Source organism: Scyliorhinus torazame, chromosome 13, assembly GCF_047496885.1.
Source record: "Scyliorhinus torazame isolate Kashiwa2021f chromosome 13, sScyTor2.1, whole genome shotgun sequence".
Taxonomy (NCBI): Eukaryota; Metazoa; Chordata; class Chondrichthyes; order Carcharhiniformes; family Scyliorhinidae; genus Scyliorhinus; species Scyliorhinus torazame.
This window is the reverse complement of record NC_092719.1, coordinates 205,394,463-205,421,577: the sequence shown is the minus strand read 5'-3', so window position 1 is coordinate 205,421,577 and position 27,115 is coordinate 205,394,463. Positions and strand designations below refer to the sequence as shown.

The window sequence follows — 27,115 nt, the reverse complement described above, 5'->3', positions numbered from 1 at the left end:
GCAAGAACTTTTGAGGGTGGACAGACAATATGCGGAAGCACCGGAGGAGGGACTGTACAGGGAAAGGCAAAGGCTGCATGTGGAATTTGACTTGCTGACTACAGGCACTGCAGAGGCACAATGGAGGAAGGCGCAGGGTGTACAGTATGAATATGGGGAGAAGGCGAGCAGATTGCTGGCACACCAATTGAGGAAAAGGGGAGCAGCGAGGGAAATAGGGGGAGTGAGGGATGAGGAAGGAGAGATGGAGCGGGGGGCGGAGAGAGTGAATGAAGTGTTCAAGACATTTTATAAAAAATTGTATGAAGCTCAACCCCCGGATGGGAGGGAGAGAATGATGGATTTTTTGGATCGGCTGGAAATTCCCAAGGTGGAAGAGCAGGAAAGGGTGGGACTGGGAGCACAGATCACGGTAGAAGAAGTGGTGAAAGGAATTAGGAACATGCAGACGGGAAAGGCCCCGGGACCGGACGGATTCCCAGTTGAATTTTACAGAAAGTATTTGGACTTGCTCGCCCCGGTACTGACGAGGACCTTTAACGAGGCAAAGGAAAGGGGACAACTGCCCCCGACTATGTCTGAAGCAACGATATCGCTTCTCTTAAAGAAGGAAAAGGATCCGCTACAATGCGGGTCCTACAGACCAATTTCCCTCCTAAATGTGGATGCCAAGGTCCTGGCCAAGGTAATGGCAATGAGAATAGAGGAATGTGTCCCGGGGGTGGTTCACAAGGACCAAACTGGGTTTGTGAAGGGGAGACAGCTGAACACGAATATACGGAGGCTGTTAGGGGTAATGATGATGGCCCCACCAGAGGGTGAAACGGAGATAGTAGTGGCGATGGATGCCGAGAAAGCATTTGATAGAGTGGAATGGGATTATCTGTGGGAGGTGTTGAGGAGATTTGGTTTTGGAGAGGGGTATGTTAGATGGGTGCAGCTGTTGTATAGGGCCCCAGTGGCACGAATGGACGGGGATCGGCATATTTTCGGCTCCATAGAGGGACAAGGCAGGGATGTCCTCTGTCCCCATTACTGTTTGCACTGGCGATTGAGCCCCTGGCGATAGCGCTGAGAGGTTCCAAGAGATGGAGGGGAATACTTAGGGGAGGAGAAGAACACCGGGTATCTTTATATGCGGATGATCTGCTACTATATGTGGCGGATCCGGCGGAGGGGATGCCAGAAATAATGTGGATACTTGGAGAGTTTGGGGATTTTTCAGGGTATAAATTGAACATGGGGAAGAGTGAGCTGTTTGTGGTGCATCCAGGGGAGCAGAGTAGAGAAATAGAAGACCTACCGTTGAGGAAGGTAACAAGAGACTTTCGTTACCTGGGGATCCAGATAGCTAAGAATTGGGGCACATTGCACAGGCTACATTTAACGCGGTTGGTGGAACAGATGGAGGAAGATTTCAAGAGATGGGATATGGTAGCACTGTCAATGGCAGGGAGGGTGCAGGCGGTTAAGATGGTGGTCCTCCCGAGATTCCTCTTTGTGTTTCAGTGCCTCCCGGTGGTGATCACGAAGGCTTTTTTTAAAAGGATAGAAAAGAGCATCATGGGTTTTGTTTGGGCCGGGAAGACTCCGAGAGTGAGGAAGGGATTCTTACAGCGTAGTAGGGATAGGGGGGGGCTGGCATTACCGAGCCTAAGTGAGTATTATTGGGCCGCTAATATTTCAATGGTGAGTAAGTGGATGGGAGAGGAGGAGGGAGCGGCGTGGAAGAGATTAGAGAGGGCGTCCTGTAGGGGGACCAGCCTGCAGGCTATGGTGACAGCCCCATTGCCGTTCTCACCAAGGAACTACACCACGAGCCCGGTCGTGGTAGCTACACTGAAGATTTGGGGACAGTGGAGACGACATAGGGGAAAGACCGGAGCATTGGGGGGGTCCCCGATAAGAAACAACCATAGGTTTGCCCCGGGGGAATGGATGGGGGATATGGAATGTGGCAAAGAGCAGGAATAACGCAACTGAAAAATCTATTTGTGGACGGGCAGTTCGCAAGTCTGGGAGCGCTGACCGAGAAATATGGGTTGCCCCAAGGGAATGCATTCAGGTACATGCAATTGAGGGCTTTTGCGAGGCAACAGGTGAGGGAATTCCCGCAGCTCCCGACACAAGAGGTGCAGGACAGAGTCATCTCAAAGAAATGGGTGGGGGATGGTAAGGTGTCGGATATATATAGGGAAATGAGGGACGAAGGGGAGACTATGGTGGACGAACTAAAAGGGAAATGGGAAGAAGAGCTAGGGGAGGAGATCGAGGAGGGGCTTTGGGCAGATGCCCTAAACAGGGTAAACTCGTCGTCCTCGTGCGCCAGGTTAAGCCTGATTCAGTTTAAGGTATTACACAGGGCACATATGACTGGAACACGGCTCAGTAAATTTTTTGGGGTGGAGGATAGGTGTGCGAGGTGCTCGAGAAGCCCAGCGAATCATACCCATATGTTTTGGTCATGCCCGGCACTACAGGGGTTTTGGGTGGGGGTGACAAAGGCGCTTTCAAAAGTAGTAGGAGTCCGGGTCGAACCAAGCTGGGGGTTGGCTATATTTGGGGTTGCACAAGAGCCGGGAGTGCAGGAGGCGAGAGAGGCCGATGTTTTGGCCTTTGCGTCCCTAGTAGCCCGGCGCAGGATATTGCTAATGTGGAAAGAAGCCAAGCCCCCGGGGGTGGAGACCTGGATAAATGACATGGCAGGGTTTATAAAGCTAGAGCGGATTAAGTTCGTTCTAAGGGGGTCGGCTCAAGGGTTCACCAGGCGGTGGCAACCGTTCGTCGAATATCTTGCGGAAAGATAGATGGGGGAAAAAAGAAGGCAGCAGCAGCAGCCCAGGACTTGGGGGGGGGGGGGGGGGGGGTATAGCCTGTGACAAGGCAGTTGCCAATTAGGGCTAGTTTTCATTTTTGTTATTTAATATTTATTTATTTGTTGTTTTTTGTTTATATAAAAAAGGTCATTATTATCTGTATTGTTATAATGTTGTGTAAAGGATGCACAATGTACTGTGTTGGTTGACCAAAAATTTTCAATAAAATATTTATTTAAAAAAAAGAGTGCACAAGCCAGTGAGCACTGTCACCATGAGGTAGAGAGTTAGTCTGGTCAAGCCAGTAGGAGGTTATCAGTTAGATTAATAGAGTGTCAACTCACAGCAGACGATGTACAGCAATCAGAAGGTTCAATAAAACAGTGTTGGACCATCTCCTGTGTCAGAAGCCTGTTTCTAGTTTCACTGCATCCAGTTGCAGTCAACGTTGAACCAACTTACTTAACACATCAACTACTAAGATTCAGTCACATTCCTAAAGTAGAAGGTTATTATATAAAACTATGCTATCTCTAACTTACAGAACATCAAGTATACAACTGCTCTCTCTTACACCTCACCATCTAATCCTTACTCTCTAATCTTCTTTCTCTTACACCTCACCATCTAATCCTTACTCTCTAATCTTCTTAATCATCTTTTAATCCCAGAATTCCCAAGTCACATGATATATATATGACTGTTCTGAGGTTCCCACTAGTGGTATGAACATTATCATTATCTTGTTAACTCTTTGCATCCCAGTCAATATACATATCATGACATTTGTGACCACCTGAACAAATTGGAAAATGAGTTCAACAAACTATTTCAGGAGTTGGGCAAGATGGAAGAAATCACGGTTTCTCTCAAATCTCCCCCTCCCCCCCCCCCCCCCCCCCCCCCCCCCAAGTGGACATCGGACAACTGGCAGCACAACTTCTGCAGGTTTTTGAACAAAGCAGTGGATTTGACATGGAAATCTACACCATGCAAAATGACAAGAGCTGAAAGCTAGGTCAAGGGACAAAGACCTTTGGGGACTTGTAGACAGAAACTCTTCTGACATCCTGCGCATTCAAAGTGAAGGCCTACTTTAGTTCCACAAACCGCTTGTGAGATGGCTAATGAAAATCAAGTCCCAGTATAGGACTCAAGAGATGCCCATCTGATGGGACTGTATGAGACTGACCATCTCAAACTACGACCCAGACTTCACAGCACTCACAGATAGTGTGCAAGTGCAGGTGTCACACTGAGAATAGGCAAGCGTTATGCACAGCGAACATTTTGGGGGATTTTAGTAAAGTCGAACTTTTAAGAGTAGATCTTGTGCTGCATTTAGATTAGAAAAGTGATCTTGTGCTTAAAAAGGTTTGAGATGCCTGGACATGTTTGTTTTGTTTGCAGAGGACAGGGCCTTGTATATGAATATATACAGCTTCTAGCATGCATAAGTGAGCACCGCATTGCGAGGCTGACTGATCATCTTAAATTGGTTGCTGGTGTAATTCTAGATTCACGTGGGGTTGTAAATTGTAAAAATAATAGGAAGAAAGTGCAGGGATTAAGTGCAACTGGTTCAATGACTGTTGTGATCAGTGTTGTGGGCCTCTGCTCTGCCCAATATTTAGAAAATAATCTTTGGGAAGATATTAAAGCAGAAAGTTTAAATGTGTCGGCATATTCCACAGAACAGATTAAGGTTCAGGGAGATTAAGGATCTAGAGAATACTTCTAAAATGTTTTATAAAAGCCTTTGTTTTTGGGACGTGGATGGTCTATTGTCCTGAGAACGTGGTGCTGAGCCTTCGCGTGCAGTCTTTCTGGTGATGGAGTTGGTCAAGGAATTCCAGGATACTCTCCGAGCAGGGTTAAGGATTTATCTTCTAGTCAGGATGTGTGACCGGAGGTGACCATTGGTTGAGCTGATTTTTTTATTTGTTACAAGTCCAACCGGTTTACTAATTTACCCCAGAGAAAAATACCCTTGTCTGGTAATGACTGTTGTATGACTGCAATACCGTACCAATGTAACTGACCCTAAAATACCTGCTGCCACTGCCTGGTAAGCCACTCATTGCATCAAACAGCGGTGCTGGGAAATGCAGTGGTTCAAGGAGAAGGGTCAAAACCGCCTGCACAGGGCAACCAAGAATCCAGAGGATCAATAAAAAATATATATATATATCTGGGCAGCACAGTGGTTAGCAGTGTGGCCTCACAGCACCAGGGACTGGGTTGAATTCTGGTCCTTGGATGACTGTGTAGAGTTTGCATTTTCTCCCCATGTCTGCGTGGGCTTCTTCCGGGTGCTCCGGTTTCCTCCAACAGTCCAAAGATGTGCAGGTTAGGTGGACTGGCCATGAAGTGCAGGTTAGGTGGGGTTATGGGGAGAAGGCAGGGGAGTGGGCCGAGAAAGGTGCTCTTTTGGAGGGTCGGTGCAGATTCGAAGGTGTTGTTGAAGGAACTTTGGTGAGTTGCTGCAATGTATCTTGTACACGGCACATCTTGTACACTGCTGCCACTGTGCGTTTCGTGCTCGGTATGACTCCAACCAGTGGAGAGCTTTCCCTCTGATTCCCATTGACTCCATATTTCCTAGGGCATCTTGATGACGCACTTAGTAAAATGCTACCTTGATGTCGAGCAATACCCATTACTGTGAACACAAATTAGGACCAAACATTCAACTCTGAAGGACAACTCTGGACAGAGGACTGGTACTCACTCACAACGATGAAGGGGAACTGAAAAGGAAGAATGTACGTTACTAACTAACTAAATAAATGGCAATATTAGCTGGACTGCTGGCCTATACTTAGCAGAATTATTCCTAGTAAGCGGAGATTAAAGGGGGAAAAAGAAACTTTAAAAAAACTTTTATTTTTTATAAATTTAAAGTACCTAATTATTTTTTTCACCAATCAAGGGGCAATTTAGCATGGCCAATCCACCTAACCTGCACATCTTTTGGGTTGTGGGGGGTGAGACCCACGCAGACACGGGGAGAATGTGCAAACTCCACACGGACAGTGACCCGGGGCCGGGAAACTTTAATAAAATTAATGGAGGAAAACCAGCAACTATTATTTTTAAAATATGGAAACTCTTGTTTTCCCAGGTTGTGGATGGTTTAACATATACTCACCAGCCAGACATGAAGTAATCACGGTACAAGATTTTTTTCCCAATATCGTTCCTTTTCACTCTGCGAGGAAACTCGTATCTTGAAAACACGTCACCAATTAACTCGGGTTTCAAGAAGGCCTGTGAGGAAATAGTGCAAAGACAATGATTAACATTTTTCCAACAGATCCTCAGATATGTTATTTTCATGCATATATACAATTCGGTAAGATCGTCTCTGATGTTCATTTTTGGTAGAATTCGACATTCTTGAACTCAGCTACTTGTGACCTCAGAAGTGTCCTCATTCCTTTCTGTAGACGGTATTTCTCGAGTAGTTATTTCAGTTTCTGTCACTATCGGTATTGAAAAGTCCTCAGAAATGGAATCTGAACTTATCCCTGTCTCTGGTCTCCATTCCAAAGCTCTCTAAGTCTTCTAAAAGGTAGAACCTCGAGGAGTTTCTGCAAACTGCAGCAAGTAACTGATCAGCAGGACGTCACCAAACTCTTCCATCATCCGTCTGTACGGTGTGTGATATCGGACCGGTGTTTGCTGGGATCAAAGCAGGTACCCATTTCTCATTGGTGGTGTAGCCCCTAGCTAGCACCTTCTCTCACTGGTTGAATACTTAGAGACTTCGCCCTGGGAGAAATCGGTGTTTGTTATTATCGTTTGACAACCTCAAGTAGCGTGTATGGTGTTCCAATAAGATATTAGAAATGGGTTTACTCTTCTTCGATGTTTTGATAGAACGTTTTGTGCAATCGTAACTAATCTTCAGTCATTTAAAACATTCGGCCAATCCATTCTTTGCTGTTATGATATGGAGCTGATTTCAGGCGGCGCGGTGACGCAGTGGTTATCACTGCGGCCTATAGCATTGAGGACCCGGGTTCGATCCCGGCCCAGGTCACTGCCTGCGTGGAGTTTGCACGTTCTCCCCGTGTCTCCATGGGTGTTACACCCACAACCCAAAGATGTTCAGGTTAGGTGGATTGGTCACGCTAAATTGCCCCTTAATTGGAAAAATAATAATTGGGTACTCATAAATTTATGGGGAAAAAAAATGATATGGAGCTGACTTGATATTGGTTTATACTGTTCCCCTTCAAGTAGTCCTCAAACTCCTTCAAAGTAAACGGTGTATCATTCTCACTGACAATCTGCTCCAGTGTTCCAAAACCTTTGAATATTTAGTCTAGTTTCTCAGGGTCTGCTCAGCCGCCGCCGATTTCATTATCGAGACTTCTGGCCATTTTGAGTGGCCGTCCACAATCACTAGGATCATGTGCCACTCCAATGGACCATCATAATCAATGTATATGTTTTGCCGTAGCTGAGTCAGTTATTCCCACAGATGTAATGGGTATAATGGTGGAGCGTTCCTTAGCTTTGCACAAGATTGGCATTCCCCAACTTTCTCTTAAATTTCAGCATCCAATCCTGGCCACCAAAAATAACTGGGTGCCAATCTCTTCATCCTCACTACACCAGGATGTTCCTCATGCAGTTGGTCAAGGATTCTATTATTATAAACACTGAGGAATACGCAGACCGACCCCGCCCCCCCATAATAAAACGCCATTCAATACTGTCAACTCAATCAAGTGTGTGTGAGATGTCGGGCTTGTGGGCTGGATTTTCTCTATGAACGTCTGACAGCGTTCCTTTTTGGATTGAGCCCAACACCTTCCCCATCACTGGATGGGTTCTTGCATATCTTTGAACTTATGAAGTCACAGGTAGATTATCCACAGGTGAGAAATGCAAATTATTGATGGAATGTTCTTCTGGGTTATGTTTGACTTGTAACGGTAATCGTGACAAACCATCAGCATTTACATGCTGCACGGACGTGCGATATTGGATATTGTAAGTGTGCGCCGGCAATATCAATGGCCAATTCTGCAATCTACTAGCTGCCACAGAAACTACAACCATATATAGCCCAAAGATTGTAGTCAAAGGTCGATGATCCATCAAAAGGGTAAAATGACACCCATAAAAGGTAATGACAGAACCTTCTTACGATCAAAAGTTATGCTCAAAGCTTGTATTTCTGACTGAGCGTAATTCATTTCTGCGCTAGTAAGAGTGTGTGAAGCAAACGCTATTGATCGTTCCTCTCCTGAAGGCACAGTGTACGAGACAACTACATCAATCCCATAGGGTGAGACATCGCAAGCTAATTGCAACTTCATTTTTGGATTTAATGAACCAACAGCTCGGACGTCAGTAAAGCTTCTTTCACTTCCTTGTACGCATTTTCTTTGCGTAAGCAATCTTTGTTCAATGACTCCTTTCTCTAATAATCTTTCTAGTACTTCTTCAACTTTAGACTTGATGGCGTATGGTATGGTTCTAGCAGAGACATTCGAGTGTGCTGTCTGGCTTCATTTTTAGGTGCAGCTCAACTCGTCATAATGCACATCACGTGATGCGGAACCAGCAAGAATGTATTCCCAGATACATAACAATTCCCTCCATAACATTCATCACTCTTTCACGTGCAGCCATTTCTCAAACTTCAGGTATCTAGGCACCAAACTCGAAGGTAAGAGGAAAGTGACTGCCCTTGACACCAAGACAATATTTGGCCAAGTGCGGCATCGAGTTCTAGTAAAACTGAAGTCAATAGAAATAAGGGGGGAAAAACCCTCCACTGGTTGGATTCATACCTAGCACGAAACACATAGTGGCAACAGTGCGTACCATACACAAGATATGCATTGCAGCAACTCACCAAAGGCTCCTTCAAGAACACTTTCTTGGCCCTCAACCCCTCTCAGTTAGAAGGACAAGGGCAGCAGATACACCACCACCATCTTCTCAAGGGCGATAATGCTGACCTTGCCAAAATTCAATGGAAATAAAAGTCCCTTCTTTAAACATCTCTGCCTCTCAGTCTCTCTCTTCTCCTTTGCGGCACTCCCTACATCTTTGACCAAGTTTTTGGTCATCTGCCCGACTTCCTCCGCACGTGTCACATGTTGTCTGATAAAGTTTCTGTGAAGCACCCTGGGAAATTGTGCTACTTAAAAGATGCCATCCAAATGCAGGTTGTTGTCTAATAATTTAACCAAAAACATGCATGTACAGTGGGCGTTTACACCTGGTTTCAAAGGTAAATATAATGTTGTAACAAATTTAGGTATAATCACCCTCGGCTACACTTGGGACACAACCTTCTTAGTGTTGCCGCATACCCTGACCCACGTTGCTGCCTCCCTCTTCCCTAATGACTCCAATTTAAAATTTGTATCTCTCAAGTTCTAAGAGAGCACCCCAAACCTTTATTAGACTCTCATTTGAAACAAATATAAATTATCCTGCTTAATAATTGCTTTAAACGCCTGCTAAATTAACATGCACATAGAGTCTTCGACAATTAACAGGACTAAGATACAATGTTGTGTTTTACCAGATGCTGAATTCTTTGTCTCTCAGTCACAGCTGTGAATTCGTTGGACAGAGGTAGAACCTGAGTCTTGTGCAGTATAATTGCTCTTTCAAGGGAAAGAAAAAGGATAATTAACATTCATTGGTTTGTGCCCCACAGAGAATAATTTTCCAGACAACCCAATAGTCATGCTCAGGGGTGCTGCAAAGCTTTGGTACTCACAGTGAAAGATAGATACAGTATTGTGTCAAATAAGATTGGAGAATAGATGGGGAGTGCTTACATGTGTGTTGCACCTTACAAACTATGGATGCTTCTTCAATCCCCTGTGCCAAATTGTGTTTGATATGGTCCTGTAAAGCACCTTGGGGCGTTTTATTATGTTGAAGGTGCTAGATAAATTAACACTGTTGTTGCTGTCCTGTACCGCCTAGTCTTCACTCTCCACTGCAGTAAGGTTAAGATCAGCACGTGGGGGAAAGTCACATTAGGTGGAACGTCGTCTCAATGATGTTGCATGCTCCCAGAAGCTGGGTTCGCACTGGTTGAGTTCTAGGCTAGGGTACTGCTTTGAGGATGGGTGTTGCAGAGTCGGGTTAGGTTGACCACAAGAACTGGGGAGAAAAAAAACCAAAGAAAAACTAGAACCCGAGGGCACAGCCTCAGACTGAAGGGAAGATCCTTTAAAACAGATGAGCAGGAATTTCTGCAGCCAGAGGGTGGTGAATCTGTGGAACTCTGCCGTTGAAGGCTGTGGAGGCCAAATCACGGAGTGTCTTTAAGACAGAGATAGATACATTCTTGATTAATAAGGGGATCAGGGGTTATGGGGAGAAGGCTGGAGAATGGGGATGAAAACAATATCAGCCATGATTCAATGGCAGAGCAGACCTGATGGGCTGAATGGTCTAATTCTGCTCCAACATCTTATGGTCTTTAATGTTCTCATGGTATAAAAATAAAATTCTCCAATGGCCACTAGCTCCAAATCCCACCATTGCTAATTTCAGCCAGGGTGGAATTCTAGGTACAGACTTGGTGACCCTCAGCAAGTTAGAAAAATATAGGATTCCTACCCTTGAAAATAATCCGGTGCGGACTTTTAAACAACAGGAGCCTAGGAAAAGGAGACGAAAATCATCTATCGCTGGGTTAAAATCCTGGAACTCCCTCCCTAACAGCACTATGGGTGTTCCTACAAAACAGGGGCTGCAGCAGTTCAAGAGGGCAGCTCACCACCACCTTCTATTTTTCTTAAATAAATTTAGAGTACCCAATTCATTTTTTCCAATTGAGGGGCAATTTAGCGTGGCCAATCCACCTACCCTGCACATCTTTGGGTTGTGGGGGTGAAACCCACACAGGCACGGGGAGAATGTGCAAACTCCACACGAACAGTGACCCAGAGCCGGGATCGAACCTGGGACCTCGGCGCCGTGAGACAGCAGGGCTAACCCACTGCGCCACCATGCTGCCCTTGCCACCACCTTCTCAAGGGCAAACAGGGATGGGCAACAAATACTGGGGTTTGCCAGGGACACCCACATCCCATGAATGATTCGGAAAACATGGATTTCTTCGATTGTACTAAATCCCATCAAAGAGGGGATTCCAGATGGCCCGCTCTGTGTCTTCACCCAGCACGGTCTGGATCTGACCACAAGAAGCTCAAGAGCAGTAGAAAACAGACTTGAGATAAGGCTCACACCTACTTGGCTGGGGAAAGTTGCGCACAAGAGCAGGGACCTAAAAGAGGGAGGGGGGATAATTTGCGGAATAAAGACAAATAAAGCAGCGGCAGCAGACAGCCCAAAGGAGAAGTTGCAAAGGAGAAGCAATGATGAAAAGATCAGTCTGTTCACACACCAACCTGCTGTCTCCAGCATTGGCCACATACAACTTTCCCAGCAATCGGAGAATAACCAGGACGGTACAGCCTCCTGCCTGATTGTGAGATGCCTGGTAGTGTTCGATCAGTTCATCCTGTGGGGGGAGAAAGCAAGATAGAAAGCTCGGTAATTGATTAAAATTTCACCTGTGGGTCAATAGGTAGCACTCTTGCCTCAGAGTCAGAAGGTTGTTGGTTCAAGTCCTACTCCAGTGACTTGAACACGAAAGTCTAGGCTGACACTCCAGTGTAGTACCAAGGGAGTTTTGCCATCTTTCGGATGAGAAGCTAGACTGGGGCCCCGTTTGCTCTCTGAGGTGTATCCCCATTGCCATTATTCTGAAGACAAGCAGGGAAATTATCTCTGGCGTCTTGGGCAATATTTATCCCTCAACTGACATCACAAAAAATAAATTAAAAAAATCACGTAACAGGATATTGAAGCGAATGGCCAAAGATTTTCAAAGAGCTAGGTTTTCAGGAGGGGCGTAAAGGAGATCAGAAAGGCTTAAGTAGAGAATCCAGGGCTTTGGACCCGGGCAGCTGAAGGCACAGCAGCCCATGGCAGAGCAATTAAAATCAAGCATGTGCTGGAGGCCAGGCATGAAGGAATGTGGATATTTTGGGGGGTTGAGGGGCTGGGGAAATGGGATGGGGCAGGCCCCTGAAGGGAGTAGAAAAAAAAAAACCCAGACAACAATATCAGAAGTGAGCTGATGCATCGTTGGAAGCCAATCTGGTCAGCTAGCATTACGGGTGATGGATGAATGGGAATCAAAATATCTGCGTCGTATACTCACGCAGTTTTTGAAGGCAGTCTCCAATGCTCCTTTCACCAGGTTCTCGACACAAATATTTTTCTCTACTCCATAGCTTATTTCAGTCTGCGTCCCCTTGTGTCCCGCAAGATGCAAAGGGGGTGGGACATTACACGGGCCACTGATGACATCCAGGATTTCCTCCAGCTGTTCTTTGATGCAGTGATGTAACTGCTCGGATGCCAGCACCGCAGCCATTGGGCCATTGTGACCATCAAACAAACCCCAGTAGGTGGCTGCAAGGCCTTGGTCTTGCTGTGGAGGAAGAAAATAATTTAGCAAGCAGAATGCTTTGTCCCTCACACAAGCCCAGCCCGGTGATAGCAAACTTCAAACAACGTTATCTTGGGCTGGAACTCCGCATTGGAGGCTGGAGCTCGTGTTCGCCGGCTCGATGCACATGTTCAAAATCATGAGGGGGCTGGACACAGGAGATGGGGGGGAAACTGCTCCTGCTCGTAATAGGATCAAGAATAGAGAACACAGATTTAAGTTGATTTGCAAAAGAAGGAAATGAAGGACACACAGTTTTTTCTGGCCATCTGCACGCCTACATTTTTTCCAAGGGATATATCTGGCCACGGATTTAAGGATGTTGACCTGCTAGTCATGCTTGACGTGAATGTTGCTCAATTGCCTTATTTAGTCTGGGAGAATTCCCTAGAGATTTGTTCTTAGAAATGAACCTTGTTTTTCTTTTCCTCTTTTTCAGCTTACCAACATGTAAATGCCAATAATAACCTGAATTGGAGAGGAACTTACCGACATGGAATAAACCACATCTCTTCCAATAGCAGTTTATATGGTGTTACGTATTAGAGCAACACTATCGGCTGGTGTAATGTCACGTGTTACGCAATGACGACATCAGAACGTTCACGGGCTTTTGTGGGGTTCACCATTGTACCCTGTTTGAACAGCATCTTGTAAATAAACCCCTCGCACGATGTTACATGATCTCAATCTGGGCCACCTCGAATTCTCTCTGCGACTGACAAAGACTAGAACAAAATAGAAACTGGCGAGGAGATCTGGATTGAAAACAAACTGGAGACAATTTTGTGAGCCAGAAGAAGGAATCATCGAGGGAGATCCAGGGCTACACCATTGGGAGTGAGGTCAGGAGATATATTGTCAACTTCCAATGCAAAATCACCATGGCGGCAAGTGTAAACTCTGAAGTAAATACGTGGACACAATGCAGTTTGTAGCGGGTTGGTGACGAATCAACCGGTTGATCACGCCGGCCGCTGGTGCAATAAAAGTGTTTTGGAAAAAAAAAAGCTATTGGACAACTGCGTGTTATTGAGGGCTTACTTCAAATGGAGGATCAAAGTTTTCGGAACACTTGCCGTTGTAGTGGGAAAACGGGCACGAGGCACTGAATCGGGCCGCACGCAGGAAGGCAAACCTACAGGGCTGCCCACTCTGCCACCTATAGCCCGGGAATCGATAACGAGGCCCAGGAACAGTCAGTCTGCCTGTGCAGTTTGCCTGCATTAAACAGAGAGAAGACAGGCCGAAGAGCATAGATCAGAGAGCTGCAATCCAATAATGGCAGGTAGAAAAGATACCATGGGCACTTTTGATGAGGAGGAGGAGATATGGAGCTCTTCTGAGGAAAGGTTCCAATCGTTCCTTAAAGCCAATCAGACAGCAGCAGACCTGCAAACTGTGACCTTTCTCAGCTCAGTTGAGAGGAAAACATTCATGTTTCTACAGAATTTAGTACACCCAGCTAAACCTGGAGACACGTCATCTGATGAGTTAATGACTGTCTTGCAAAGAACATTTCTCTCCCCGTCCACTATTAATACCTGAAAGATTCCGCTTTCACCGTCGTGCACAGGAGGAAGGGCAAACATTTCACAATTTGTTGCATCACTACGAAAGCTAGCAAAGTACGGAGAATTTGGCCAGACTTTGGATGGTGCACTTTGTGACCGATTAGTTTAAAGCCTTTCAAAAGAAACATCCACTACAGCCTTTGCATCCAAATGGTCTACCAGGAAATGGCAAAGAATCCATGTTGATTATGCGGGACCAGTGTTTGGTCATGGTTGATGCGCACTTGAAGTGGCCGGAGTTGTCATCATGAAATTGACAACAACAGAACAGACCACAGAAAGGCTCGACTAGGTATTTACAAGATTCGGGCGACCTGAACAACTCGTGAGCGATAACGGTACTCCGTTCACATCAGCCGAATTCGAGGACTACCTGAAGGGGTACAAATCTGCCCTCTAACATCCAGGTATCAATAGCTTAGCTGAACATTTCGTACAATCACTTAAGCATGCAGTGAAGGTTGAGGGATAAAGACTCTCTACCTAAACGTGTTAATAGCTTCCTAATGACATACCAGAAACATTGTGCATTTAACAACACAAAGCTCACCGGCTATACTGATGTTTAAAAGAAACTATGCTCACAGTTTGGCCTTTTGACTCTTTCAGCTTCAGAGATAGACAGGTGGCAACATCAGACGCAAGTGGTTAGAAGGGAACAACATTCCAAAAGCAGAGCCTTTGACCGTGGGGAATATGTTCTCGTGAGAAATTACACCTCAGGTCAAAAATGGACTCCAGCAATTGTACTAACCAAAATGGGTCCGATTTCATACACTCTACAAACCAACGATGACTGAATTTAGCCTGCACGTAGAGAGAGTACAGAATCTGTACCAGATGTTTCCACCACAGAGAGTATGGACAGTGACATGCCAGACCTGAGGACCACAACTGCCGAAATAATGAAATCTGTTACGACAGAACCATCCACACAACCAGAGACAGTTCAGGAGTTGTTTTGCCAGATGTAACACCGACCAGTGTACAGGAAAGCACTCCCTAGTACCCCAAAGAGTCAAGTTCCTACATCATGCTCTGTCAAAAGGAGACAGACGTCCACCTAAAAGACATTCTTATTAATGTACATATGTATCAGTCACATGACAATGTTAGTTATGGCACATTGTGTTGGATCTGGGTTGAAGTGTTTGATTAAATAAAAATGCCGGGGACACTAAAGGAGTAAAGAGGGAGGGGTGCTATGTATCAGAGTAACACCATTGGCTGGTGTAATGTCACGTGTTAAGCAATGACATCATCGGAGCGTTTTGCGGGCTTTTGGGGAGTTCGTCTGTGTATCCTGTTTGAGCAGCATCTTTCATATAAATCCCTTGCACTACGTTATATAAACTTGTGCCACCTCAATTCTCTCTCTTTGAGGCTACAATAAGGAATAGAACAACATGGTGTTCCTAACTCCTGTGACAGAGACTGCAAGTCGTGCATTGGACTCGCCAGTCACCAGAGAACTCGTTTTTAATGAGAGAACATGTCAACCTCGACTCAGAGGGACTGCTTAAGAACAAGGTATGTCTGTCTGACCAGTCTATCATTGACATTCAGTACACAAAACAGTTCAATTAAATCCATGTTGTTTTGTGTGGTACATACAGTGTCTTCATTTGGGCACAAGAGGATCCATTCTTCTTCAATGTCCATTGCTTTTCGGAGGAAAATTGGTCTACAGGTTGCCTGGTCTTCATTGAGAATACTTTTACCGGCATTTATAACCCTGTAAAGGAAAATTACAAATGTTAAACAAGAAATTATTTCTCCAAATCATCCTTTATTTGACCATGGTCCAGAGGTTTTACTCTACATTTTAGCTGTGCTCTTGAGCGAGCGTGTCAATACATTCTGTGCTTTTGGATCTGGAGAAAATGTTGAGGCCAATCACAGTGCTCTTAAGATAGAGAAACCTATGTTAATAGGGGTAACTAAAGCACAGTAGATTTGTACTCGTGTCCATCTAACAAGAAAAATAGAGCTGCTTAAGGAGGTGAACAAATGACTTCATTTAGAGATTGTCACATAATAATCTTTATTATTTTCACAAGTAGGCTTACATGAACACGGCAATGAACTTACTGTGAAAATCCCCTAGTCGCCACACTGCAGTGCCTGTTTGGGTACACAAGAGGCAGAATTCAGAATGTCCAATTCACCTAACAAGCTGAAAGATTGTATGTGCAGGTTTTGCCACTTCAGGGCCAACTGTTTCTTTATTTTCACTTTAGCAAAAAAAAAAAACCCTTCTATAAACAGATGGCATGATGCAGAGAGACAACTTGACAAACAGCAGCTCCAATTTTGTTAAATGTACAATGTGGTACAGAGAAAAACACTGCTGGATAAGAACAATATGCTATGAATAGGATATAAAACGTGTTTAAACATCCAAACGAGGCTACACCGACAGATGATCACAAGCACCCAGTTCGATGGAAAAGTGGAGCACGAACTAAGCTGTTTTCCTTGGAGGAGAAAACATTCGCAGAGCTTCGAGAACTCTGCATTCTTCCAAATCTGGCCTGTTGCACCTCCCTAGTTTTAATCATTCCACCATTCCTGCCCCGTCGCCTTGGCCTCGAACTCTGGAACTCCCTCCCTCGCCTTTTAAGCATTTATTTATCCCGATCGTTCTGCTCGAGGGTTGCATCGGACCCCAACCGAGAACAGTGTAGAGGTTCGTAAACTCCCAAGCTACCAGGACAATGCAGAGCAGCACAGGGTAATGAAACTGAGGATATACCCCAGGCAATAAAAGTAGACAATTACCACATGGGACTGCGATGTATTTAATAACAGGACATTTGTGGATGTTTCAGATTTGTCCAGATGTCAGCCGGTGTCTCAGTACAGTGTGGTTAGAATATTTTAAACCACTAGGTACAGCCAGGATTTTTAGGGTGGTGGGATTCCACTCTCCCCTCCCCCCAATCCGAAGATGCGCCACGGCCACGGAGATGGGAACTCCACCCCTCAGTCGGGGGGCAGTCCCCACCTCAGAGAGCTGCCGCGCAAACTGGTTGGCTGACAGCTCTCAAGTCCCAGCAGTGCCAGAAGCTGCAGTGGACTGGGCTAGGATTGCCAGCAGGGGGTCCAGGACTAGGCAAATGTGGGGGTCTTGGGGCAGGGACTTGAGGACCAGAGGGGGTGGGGAAAGGAGGGGCAGAGGGAGATTGGTGGGTGGCAAACCAACACCTCACATTAAAAATTCTTGGCCTTGTATTTAAATTGTTCTGTGATCTCACAGTTCGCCATCTGTAACCTCCTTCAGCAGTAAGACAGATTCCACTCCCTAGTTTCCTATCGCTCTCTTGTCACTTTTGCATTTTACCCTCCACTTGGCTCACCATGAATGACCACATCCTCATCCAAAAGAATTCCCTCCCTAATTGTGCCCGTGTTCCTGACAGGTTGCCCATTATTCTACAAGCTCTTTGAAAGTCATTTATTTGAAGGTCTCTACGTGCAGAGTCAGCGCAATGAAAACCTTTCAAAAATCAAACTCGAGCCTCTGAATTGCCAGATGGAACAGAAAAGCAGAACAAAAATATTTTCTGAACTCAAGAGGAAACATGATTAACATGATTTAAATTGAGGCATTAGGGGACTGGGAGCGAATGAAAGTCAATGGGCACAGGGCTGATGGGTGAACAGGATTTGATGCAGCAAAACTTAATTATCAACATCATCCTGCCCTTATGTTAGCATAACTTGGCTCAGTGGTACCACTCTTGAACTTTGTCCTTTGTGACCTGGCAAGTCCCATACAGAGACTTAATACATGACACATATCGTAGGCCAAGAACCCAGGAATGCTGTGTTGTCCAAGTTAACACCTTTCAGCTTTGCAATTTAGTTAATGCCCCCCATTATCCTTGTCCAACTGGATACAACAGCTTTGCAAAGACCAGAGTTCTTGCAGTTTCCTGTTCAACCAACAAAAAAAAACCTGAAATCAACACAGTCAAAAAAGATTCACTGGTCATTTATTCTCGTCTCACTTGTCGGTCCTCATTGCACAAGCTGGCTGCTCAGCCGGTTCCCAAATCAATAATAATTAATTGTCTGTGGACTCCTGTAGGGCTCCCTGAATATATGAAAGGCAAAACAGAAGTGAAAGTCTTTCCCGTGGTCAAATTGAGATTCCGCTCGTTAGACACGTCAAGATGTGGAAATTAATGCTGGAAAAATTCTTGCTGTTCTGCACGACAGCTCCACAACCCAATGACATCCCGCATCACTAAGCCAGCATTCTTAGTTTTTTAATTCAAGCAAAATATGTGCACTAAATCAAAGGCAAGCCTCTCCGTATCTGATACTTCCCTGCTGTTTGAAAGAAGGAATGCAGGTGAGGTTGTCGGCTCCAGAACTTGAGCAAACTGTGGCACAGCACCTTGGCATAAAACATACAGAATGTGTAGTTGTTACAGCGTCAAAATGGCCCAGCCAGTCGGTGTTGGTGTATACTCTTCACATGAGCAACTGGTCCCAGTGCCATTTACCCAATCTGCTCCCATATCCCTTTAATCCCTGTTCCTACATCTCCCCAGTCATTGTAATGTTGACATAGTGCTAGATTTTCACTGGCTGATGGAGACTCTTATGAACCTTTAAAAATCGTCAGGCGGGACCCAGTTTAAAAGTTGCCCCCCCATCTCAGACAGATCCCATTTTCACTGGTTGGGGAAAGTGGATGGTGCGTGACTCACAAAAGGGAAATTCAAACTCAGCAAGGCCATTTGACCATATTGCTGAGTTCAAACAAACTCCATTTCAAGGGCCTCAACTCAGTGTGGGAGTTAAACATTTTTAGAGGTATCATAAATATGCTTTTGAAGGGCAGATCAGGTCCAGAAACCTTCAAGCTGTGAAGCTATTTAAACCGCAGTTCTTTAACAATAAAAATACAGCCTATGTCAGTGAGTTATAAAACTATCAAGCTGTTAAGTTTAAGTTCTAAGACCTTTAGGCTGCCTATGTCAGTGAGAGTCGACAAAAATATCTGTTCTAGCAGTTACAATGGGTATTTGCTGACAATGCTACTGATAATACATGGTGACAAACCACTTCTTTCCACAAGGTCAGACCTCTCCCATCGGATCCCGGGGCCATCCAGACGCAGCCGCCGACCGAGGGAGCGAGGGAAACGCGGCAGTCTGCAGGTGAGACTAAAACAACGCGGTTTCAAGACTCCTCTCCCCCAGTATACTCTTGGAAAAAGTCCAAGCGATCGAAAACAAGCTGGGCGAGTTTAATGCCAGACTTATCTCTCAGAGGGAAGTAAGAGACTGCTGTGTGCTCTGTTTCACAGAGATATGGCTCACCCCTGCCTCACCGGACTGTGCCATACAACTTGAAGGCTTCTCAATAGACCGGATGGACCACATGGCATCATTGGGCAAAGCAAAGGGAGCAACTCCTCCTGGTGCTCGAACGTGATGACCCTGGCGACCTACTGCTGCCCGGACCTGAAATATCTGACCATGAAGTGCCGCCCGTACTACCTTCCACAGGAGTTCACTTCAGCCATTGTCACAGCGCCTACATCCCACCGCCAGCGGAAGTGAAGAAGGCGCTTGATGAATTGTACACTGCTGTAAATGACAAAGAAAGAGAACACCCTTGTTCATCATGGCCGGGGACTTCAACCAGGCCAACCTCAAGAGTGTACTGCCAAAATTCCACCAAAACATCTCCTGTCCCACCAGGGGTGCCAACACTCTGGGCCACTGCTACACAAAAATCACGGGTGCCTACCGTTCCTTCCCCCAACCACACTTCGTAAAATTGGACCATAAGACAGTGCTCCTTCTCCCGGAAAACAAGCAGAAACTTAAGCAGAGAATCCAGCTAAGAAGGTCGTGCAGTGCTGGTCCGAGGCAACAGAAGAGCTCCTATGTGACTGATTGGAGTCAGTGGACTGGTCCATATTTAAGAACTCAGCAACCAGCCAACGACGGTAATACTTACGTTCCCCAACTGGAAACCATGGCTTAAATCGGGAGATTGACTCCCTACTGAAGGCCAGGTCTGAGATGTTCAAGATAGGCGGCTCTGACCTATATCAGAAACCCAGGTTCGACCTCCGCAAAGTCATCAGGGATGCCTAGAGACAATAACAGACTAAACTAGAGTCACAGATTAACGTCACGGACTCTTGTCAGTCACGACAAGGCTTAAACAACAGAATGAGCGACAAAGCAAAGCCGAGTAGAATCTCCGGCAGCAGCGCATCCCTTTCCGATTAACTCAATGCATTCTATGCCCGGTTCGAGCAGGAAACCATCGAACTGTTGTCAACTGCCCCAGCAGCCTCGGACGCACCCATACCCACCGTTACAGCTTCCGAAGTCAGATCGACCTTCTTGAAATGAACCCACGGAAGGCGTTGGGTCCGGATGGGAGTCCCTGGTCGTGCACTCAGATCCTGTGCTGACCAGCTGGTGGATGTGTTCGTGGACATCCTCAACCTCTCCCATCATACCAGTGCCAAAGAATAAACAAGCAACGTGCCTCAACGACTACCATCCGGTGGCCCTGACATCAATCATTATGAAGTGCTTCAAGAGGTTGGTCATGAGACACATCAACTCTATAATCCCAGAATGCCCTGATCCCCTGCAATTCACATACCGCCGCAACCGGTCCACAGCTGATACCATCTCCCTGCCCTACACTCATCTCTGGAGCATCTTGACATCAAGGACTCCTATTCTTTGACTGCAGCTCCGCCTTCAAGATCATAATCCCAGCCATCCTCACATCAAAGCTCCGGAAACCTCGGACCTGGCTCCTCCCTCTACAACTGGATCCTCGACTTTCTGATCCATAGACCACAATCAGTAAGGATAAACAACAACACTTCCTCAACGATAGTCCTCAATACCGGGGTCCCACAAGGCAGTGTACTAGCCCCCTACTATACTACCTATACACACACAACGGTGTGGCAGAATTTGACTCCAACTCCATCTACAACTTTACTGATGACTTGACCATAGTGGGTCAGATCTCGAACAACGATGAGTCGAAGTACAGGAGGGAGATAGAGAACCTAGTGGAGTGGTGAAACGACAACAATCTCTCCCTCAATGTCAGCAAAATTAAGAGCTAGTCATTGACTTCAGGAAGCAAAGTACTGTACACACCCCTGTCTGCATCAGTGGGCAGAGGTGGAGATGGCTGAAAGCTTCAAATTCCTAGGTGTGCACATCACCAACAATCTGTCCTGGTCCACCCATGACCAAGAAAGCGCAACAATGCCTATACTTCCTCAGGAAATTTGGCATGTCCACATTGACTCTTACCAACTTTTACCAATGCACCATAGAAAGCATCCTATCTGGCTGCATCACAGCCTGGTATAGCAACTGCCCAAGACCGTAAGAAACTACAGAGAGTTGTGAACACAGCCCAGTCCATCACACAAACCCCCCCATCTCTGTCTACACCTCCCGCTGCCTGGGGAAAATGGGCAGCATAATCAAAGACCCCTCCCACCCAGCTTACTCACTCTTCCAACTTCTTCCATCGGGCAAGCGATACAAAACTCTGAGAACACGCACTAACAGGTTCAAAAACAGCTTCTTCCCTGCTGTTAGCAGACTCCTGAATGACCCTCGTATGGACTGATCTGATCTCTTCACACCTGTTCTCTACTGAGTGCTACTACACTCCGTATGCTTCACCCAATGCCTGTGTCTATGTATTTACATTGTTTATTTATGCATGCCCTTCATGTATGGAATGATCTGTCTGGACTGTACGCAGAACAATACTATTCACTGTACCTCAGTACACGTGACAATAAACAAATCCAATCCAATCCCTTAAGGGATACCATTATGTCATTATTAAGATTTGCTCAACCTATTAATTCAGTAGAGGGATCCTAAATTCACAACTTGATTGGTAGCTCAAAGAAGCTAAAAGATTAGCTGTATTTGATGTGGGATTATGAATACAAGTCATTTTAAATAAGGGATTAAGTACTTAAGAGATTTAAACGTTTTGAATGGGCTTTCCTAAATGCAGTGCTTTTTTAACCATTGTAAAGACTGTAACAGATATTGAAACCTTTATATTATTTAATCACAACGTGGCTCTTGAGGTGAATACAGGGAGAGTTGGCATAAAGGATGCAAGGACAAAGGGTAGTGGATGGGTTGGCATTAAGTTGGCAATGGGGCTATACTGGAGCCATGAGGGTAGGTGGGAGGGCTGGAATGAGTTAACATGGATGGGGCATGGAGAGTAGGCAGGGGTGGTGAGGGATGTGGGTTAGGGTGCCGAAGACGTAACAAAACAACTTGGACAGAAAGCCAAATGGGCCTTTCAAACAGCCCACTTACCAGCCTCTGTGGCTGCCTCCGATTTGCATCCAGGGGCAGTGGACCCAACTCCGTCCAACGCGCCATGTGCTACCCAGGAGATAGTTTCTGCCTAGACTGACCTTGGAGATGAATTCCACAGCTTCACAACACACACCAACTGCTTCAGGCAGCATTCACTCAAACTCGGTACAGCTGGAATGGTGCTCATGCATGCGGTTGTATATTTTGGGGGCGAAGACTGACATATTATATAATTTAAAAACAATTGAAGTAACCAAGTGTCGCAAGAGTGTCCAATGATTCAGGATACTTTACACCACACTGTCATCTAAATGAAACTCTGATGTTATTATCCAGTGTCACAGCATTGATAGTCACATGACCACACATTAACACTATAATGAGATATTATCCATCAAATCCAAGAAATGGGATTCTCTTCAGCGCTTGCTAGAATCTGTATTTGTGTTTTGTTTCTAAACACAAGCTTCCAGCTGAGTTATTTTTTGTTGCCTAGAAGGTGATTAACATGGCCCTATGACCAGCTGGAAACATTTGTAACATTAGCAGGGTCCACGTGGGATCTGGCAGAGCACAGTACTGGCTCAATGTGCACCCAATTTGGGCTTGTCTGCCAAAGCCAAGGCAATGGTGCCCGACTGTTTGGAGGTCCAGCTAGAGGTCACGGAAAAGGCTGAAGCATTCACCTTGCCCGTCTCAGCTCTCCAGGGCAGATGGTGGCATGATGAGGTCCAGGCTCATGGTCTGGGGGAGGGGCACAGATTCAAATCCCACCATAACAGTTGGTGCAATTTAAATTCAGTTAATAAAATCAGCAAATGGAAAGCTAGTCTCAGTGACCACAAAACCAGTGTTGATGATCATACCAACCCATCTGCTTCACAAATGCCCCATTAGGGAATTAAATCTGCCATCCTTACCTGGTCTAGCTTCCAGGTCACCACTAACTGCTCTCGGAAATGGCCTAGCAAGCCTCAGCTCAAGGGCAATTCGGGATGGGCAACAAATCCTGGACTAGCAGCAACACCCTCTGGTGGACAACTATGAAAGGAGAATGCTAGCCAACTATGCAAGAATAAAAATACAATTTCACAGGCTTAAAGGATGATCATTTTCCTTGAAACACAGTCCTTGTTTGGTCAGGTCAACAGGAAGTATTTTCAGGACATGGGGCGGCACGGTGGCACAGTGGTTAGCACTCCTACCTCACAACATCCGAACCCGGGTTCGATTCCAACCTCGGGTGATTGTCCGTGTGGAGTTTGCACTGTGTGCCACCCTAAGGAACGCCCCCCCTCCCCCCTCTGGCACTGCAGCATTTACTGCAGAAGACAACTTTGGGCTGAGGTGGTGCATGATTCGCTGGCCTCTGTTTTCTCTGGGCCCCTCTGATATCCAGCTGAAGCGCTGTATATATGCCAACGTGTTAAATGAAACCAAGACTTTTTATGAAGCACAGCAGAATTGGGCAGAAGTGCTTCAAGACATTATCAATAGTAAACATCTGACCCCCAACTATCAAAGTGATTTTCAGTCAAAGTCTCCATGTTCATAAATCTCCCCACAGCTTTGATCTGCAACTCAAGGTATGGAACAAAGGACGGAAACTTTGCCTACACGGAATGAAAGGGGTGGGAGAGAAATCCTAACGCTTCAACGTGAATTAATTAGAGTCTGAGTGAATGATAGGCTTTCCATACAAGTGATTTCCTCCAACTCATTTGTTTAGTTCGGAGTAGCTAACTCTCCGCAGGCCTGGAGAATATTGCACTTAAACTTCAGATTTGAAATTCATGTAGCTTCTTACCCAATATGCAGTGATTTATTCAGTTTTCTCATTTTAACAACCACAATTTGGATTTATACCTCAGGTTTAACATTTGAAAGAAAGTGTCAAGGTCGTTCATGAACGAAATGAAGGACGGAGAAATGAGATAATGGAAATAAAGGAACTATTAATCAGTAATAGTTAAACCCCAAGCTTGCCACTACTTAATCAATGATTCTTGATTTAACTACCCCTTTTCAAACTTTAGGTGTCTGATACTAATCAATCATGATTCTTCACTTAACAATAAGTTTGCTCCTTCGACCATGGATCTACAAACATTAACACAAAATTATTTTGATGCAAATTTCCAACAAAGCTGAAATTAAAGTTTAAGTAGAGGTTGAGAAGGGAGAAACAGGAAGCTCCCATCAGGATTGCACAATGGAAACGGAGTTGGGAGGGGAGATCAATTGGGGAGCATGGAGTGAGGCACTGCGTAGGGTAAACGGGACCTCCTTATGTGCAAGGGTGAGCCTGATACAGTTTAAGGTGGTGCACAGGGTGCATATGACTCGGGCGAGAAAGAATGGGTTCTTTCAGGGGGTAGCAGATGAGTGTGAGAGGTGTGGGCGGGGGCCAGCGAATCAGGCGCACATGTTTTGGCGTTGCGAAAAATTGGGAAGATTCTGGGCGGGGGTGTTCGCGGTCTTAGCCAGGATAGTGGAGGAGGGAGTGGACCCGGACCCTTTGGTGGCAATATTTTGGGTCTCAGCGAAGCCGGAACTCATGGAGAGGAGGAAGGCCGATGTCGTGGCCTTCGCCTCTCTGACTGCACGGCGGCGAATTTTGCTGGAGTGGCGGTCGGCATTGCCACCGGGAGTAGCGGCTTGGTTGGGTGACTTGTACGACTTCCTGCAGTTAGAGAAGATAAAATGAGGGACTCTTTGGGCGGGGGGGGGGGGGGTTTGAGGAAAGGTGTGGGATGTTTGAGACAGTGTTTGAGCGGCTGTTCGTCACGGGGAAGGGGGTGTTGAAAAAGAGGAAAAATCTGTACAGACTGAATAGTTGATTGTAGGGAAGCATGTTTTCCAGGGTGTTTGTTCGCTGTAACCTGTTCTGATACATGTTTGTAATAAAATACGTTTCTAAAAAAAGGATTGCACAATGGAGTGTAAGAGGGGAGGGAACACAAGGAGAAACAAAGTTGCTATGCATCGTAAACAAAGTGCTGGGAATGCTCAGCAGGTCTGGCAGCACCTGTAGGGAGGGAAACAGAGTTAATGTTTTAAGTCAAACGTGACACTGCCTGGAACCTGAAGTTATTGTCTGGAACGCATGGCCCGGATAGCAGATTCAATAGTTACTTTCTAAAAGGAAATTAGAAACACTTGAATAGGAAACAAAATGCAAGGTTATGGTGAGTGAATAATGGGGAAAACAAGGAAATAACAAAGACTTTGAACAAATAATTTAAATCTCTTTTCGTAGCAGAAGATGCTACAAGCATCCCAATAATAATAATCTTTATTAGTGTCACAAATAACATTAACACGGCTATGAAGTTACTGCGAAAAGCCTCTAGTCGCCACACTCCGGCGCCTGTTCGGGTACACTGAGGGAGAATTCAGAATGTCCAATTCACCTAACAAGCACGTCTTTCGGGACCTGGGGAGGAAACCGGAGCACCCGGAGGAAACCCACACAGACACAGAGGGAACGTGCAGACTCCGCACAGACAGTGACCCAAGCCGGAAATCGATTGGATTGGATTTGTTTGTTGTCACGTGTACAGAGGTACAGTGAAAAGTATTTTTCTGCATGCAGCTCAAACAGATCATTTAGTACGTGAAAAAAAAAACGTAATAAGGCAATATCACAGGTACACAGTGAAAATACATAGAAACAAACATCAGGTGAAACAAAGTGTGTAGTATCAGTCCATATGTTTAGGAGTCTAGTAACAGCGGTGAAGAAGCTGTTTTTGAATCTATTCGTGCGAGTTCTGACTTTTGTATCTCCTGCCCGATTGGAGAAGCTAGAAGAGTGAGTGGGCCGGGTGGGAGGGGTCTTTGATTATGCTGCCCTCTTTCCCAAGGCAGCGGGAAGAGTAGATAGTGCCAATGGATGGGAGGCGGGATTGTGTGATGATCTGGGTGGTGTTCACGACTCACTGAAGTTTCTTGTGGTCGAACCTGGTCAAGAGTGCTACTGTGCCACTCAATAATACTACAAACTCAAGAAGCAAAGGGGAACAAGGAACAGAGATCAATGCTGGGCCTCAACTATCTTTGCTCTATATTAATGACTTAGATGAAGAAATTGGGAGCAATGTATCAAAATTTGTTGACACTACAAAGCTGGTTGGGACAGTAGGTTGTGAGCAGGATATAATGAGTCTATCAGGGATATAAATGGGTTAAGTAAGTGGACAGAAAATTGGCAGCTGAAGTATAATGTGAGATCATCCACTTTGGTAGGGAGAATAGAATAGCAAAATATTGTTTAATTGGAGGGAGGCTACATAATGCTGTGAAACGTAGGGACCTGGATCCCCTCATACATGAAGCACAAAGCATGCAGGTACAGGATGTAAGTAGGAATACAGACGGAGTGTTGACCCTTATTACAAGGAATCTGGAGAATTAAAGTAGGAAAGTCTCACTAAAACGATACAGGGCGTTGGTGGAAGCACGCATAGAACACTGTGTAAATATTTGGTCTCCTTCGTCAAGGATGGATATACTCGAATTGGAGACAGCTCAGAGATCCCTGGGCCCGTCTCATTCCGGAGCTCAGAAGAATGGGTGGTGATCTCATTGAAAAATAAAAGATTCTGAATGGGTATGACAGGGCAGATGCTTTTTTAAAATAAATTTAGAGTACCTAATTCTTTTTTTTTTCCAATTAAGGGGCAATTTAATGTGGTCAAATCACCTACCATGCACATATTTTGGGTCGTGGGAATGAGACCCACGCAGACACGGAGAATGTGCAAACTCCACACGGACGGTGAACCGGGGCTGGGATCGAACCAGGGTCCTCGCTGCCATGAGGCAGCAGTGCTAACCACTGCGCTA

At 45.6% G+C, this 27,115-nt stretch overlaps 1 protein-coding gene across 3 annotated transcripts in view; it reads right to left on the bottom strand.

Moving 5' to 3' along the window:
* Positions 1 to 27,115, bottom strand: part of LOC140388553 (protein phosphatase 1M-like) — a 67,607-nt gene that overhangs the window by 19,353 nt on the left and 21,139 nt on the right. For all 3 annotated transcript variants that reach the window (XM_072472946.1, XM_072472944.1, XM_072472945.1), the window contains exons 2-6: positions 15,516 to 15,636; positions 12,037 to 12,309; positions 11,219 to 11,331; positions 9,370 to 9,454; positions 5,968 to 6,086 (exon numbers count right to left, since the gene is read on the bottom strand). In XM_072472946.1, the coding sequence (XP_072329047.1) occupies positions 5,968 to 6,086; positions 9,370 to 9,454; positions 11,219 to 11,331; positions 12,037 to 12,309; positions 15,516 to 15,563 (638 nt within the window). In that variant the 5' untranslated portion in view covers positions 15,564 to 15,636. The remainder of the gene's footprint in view (positions 1 to 5,967; positions 6,087 to 9,369; positions 9,455 to 11,218; positions 11,332 to 12,036; positions 12,310 to 15,515; positions 15,637 to 27,115) is intronic.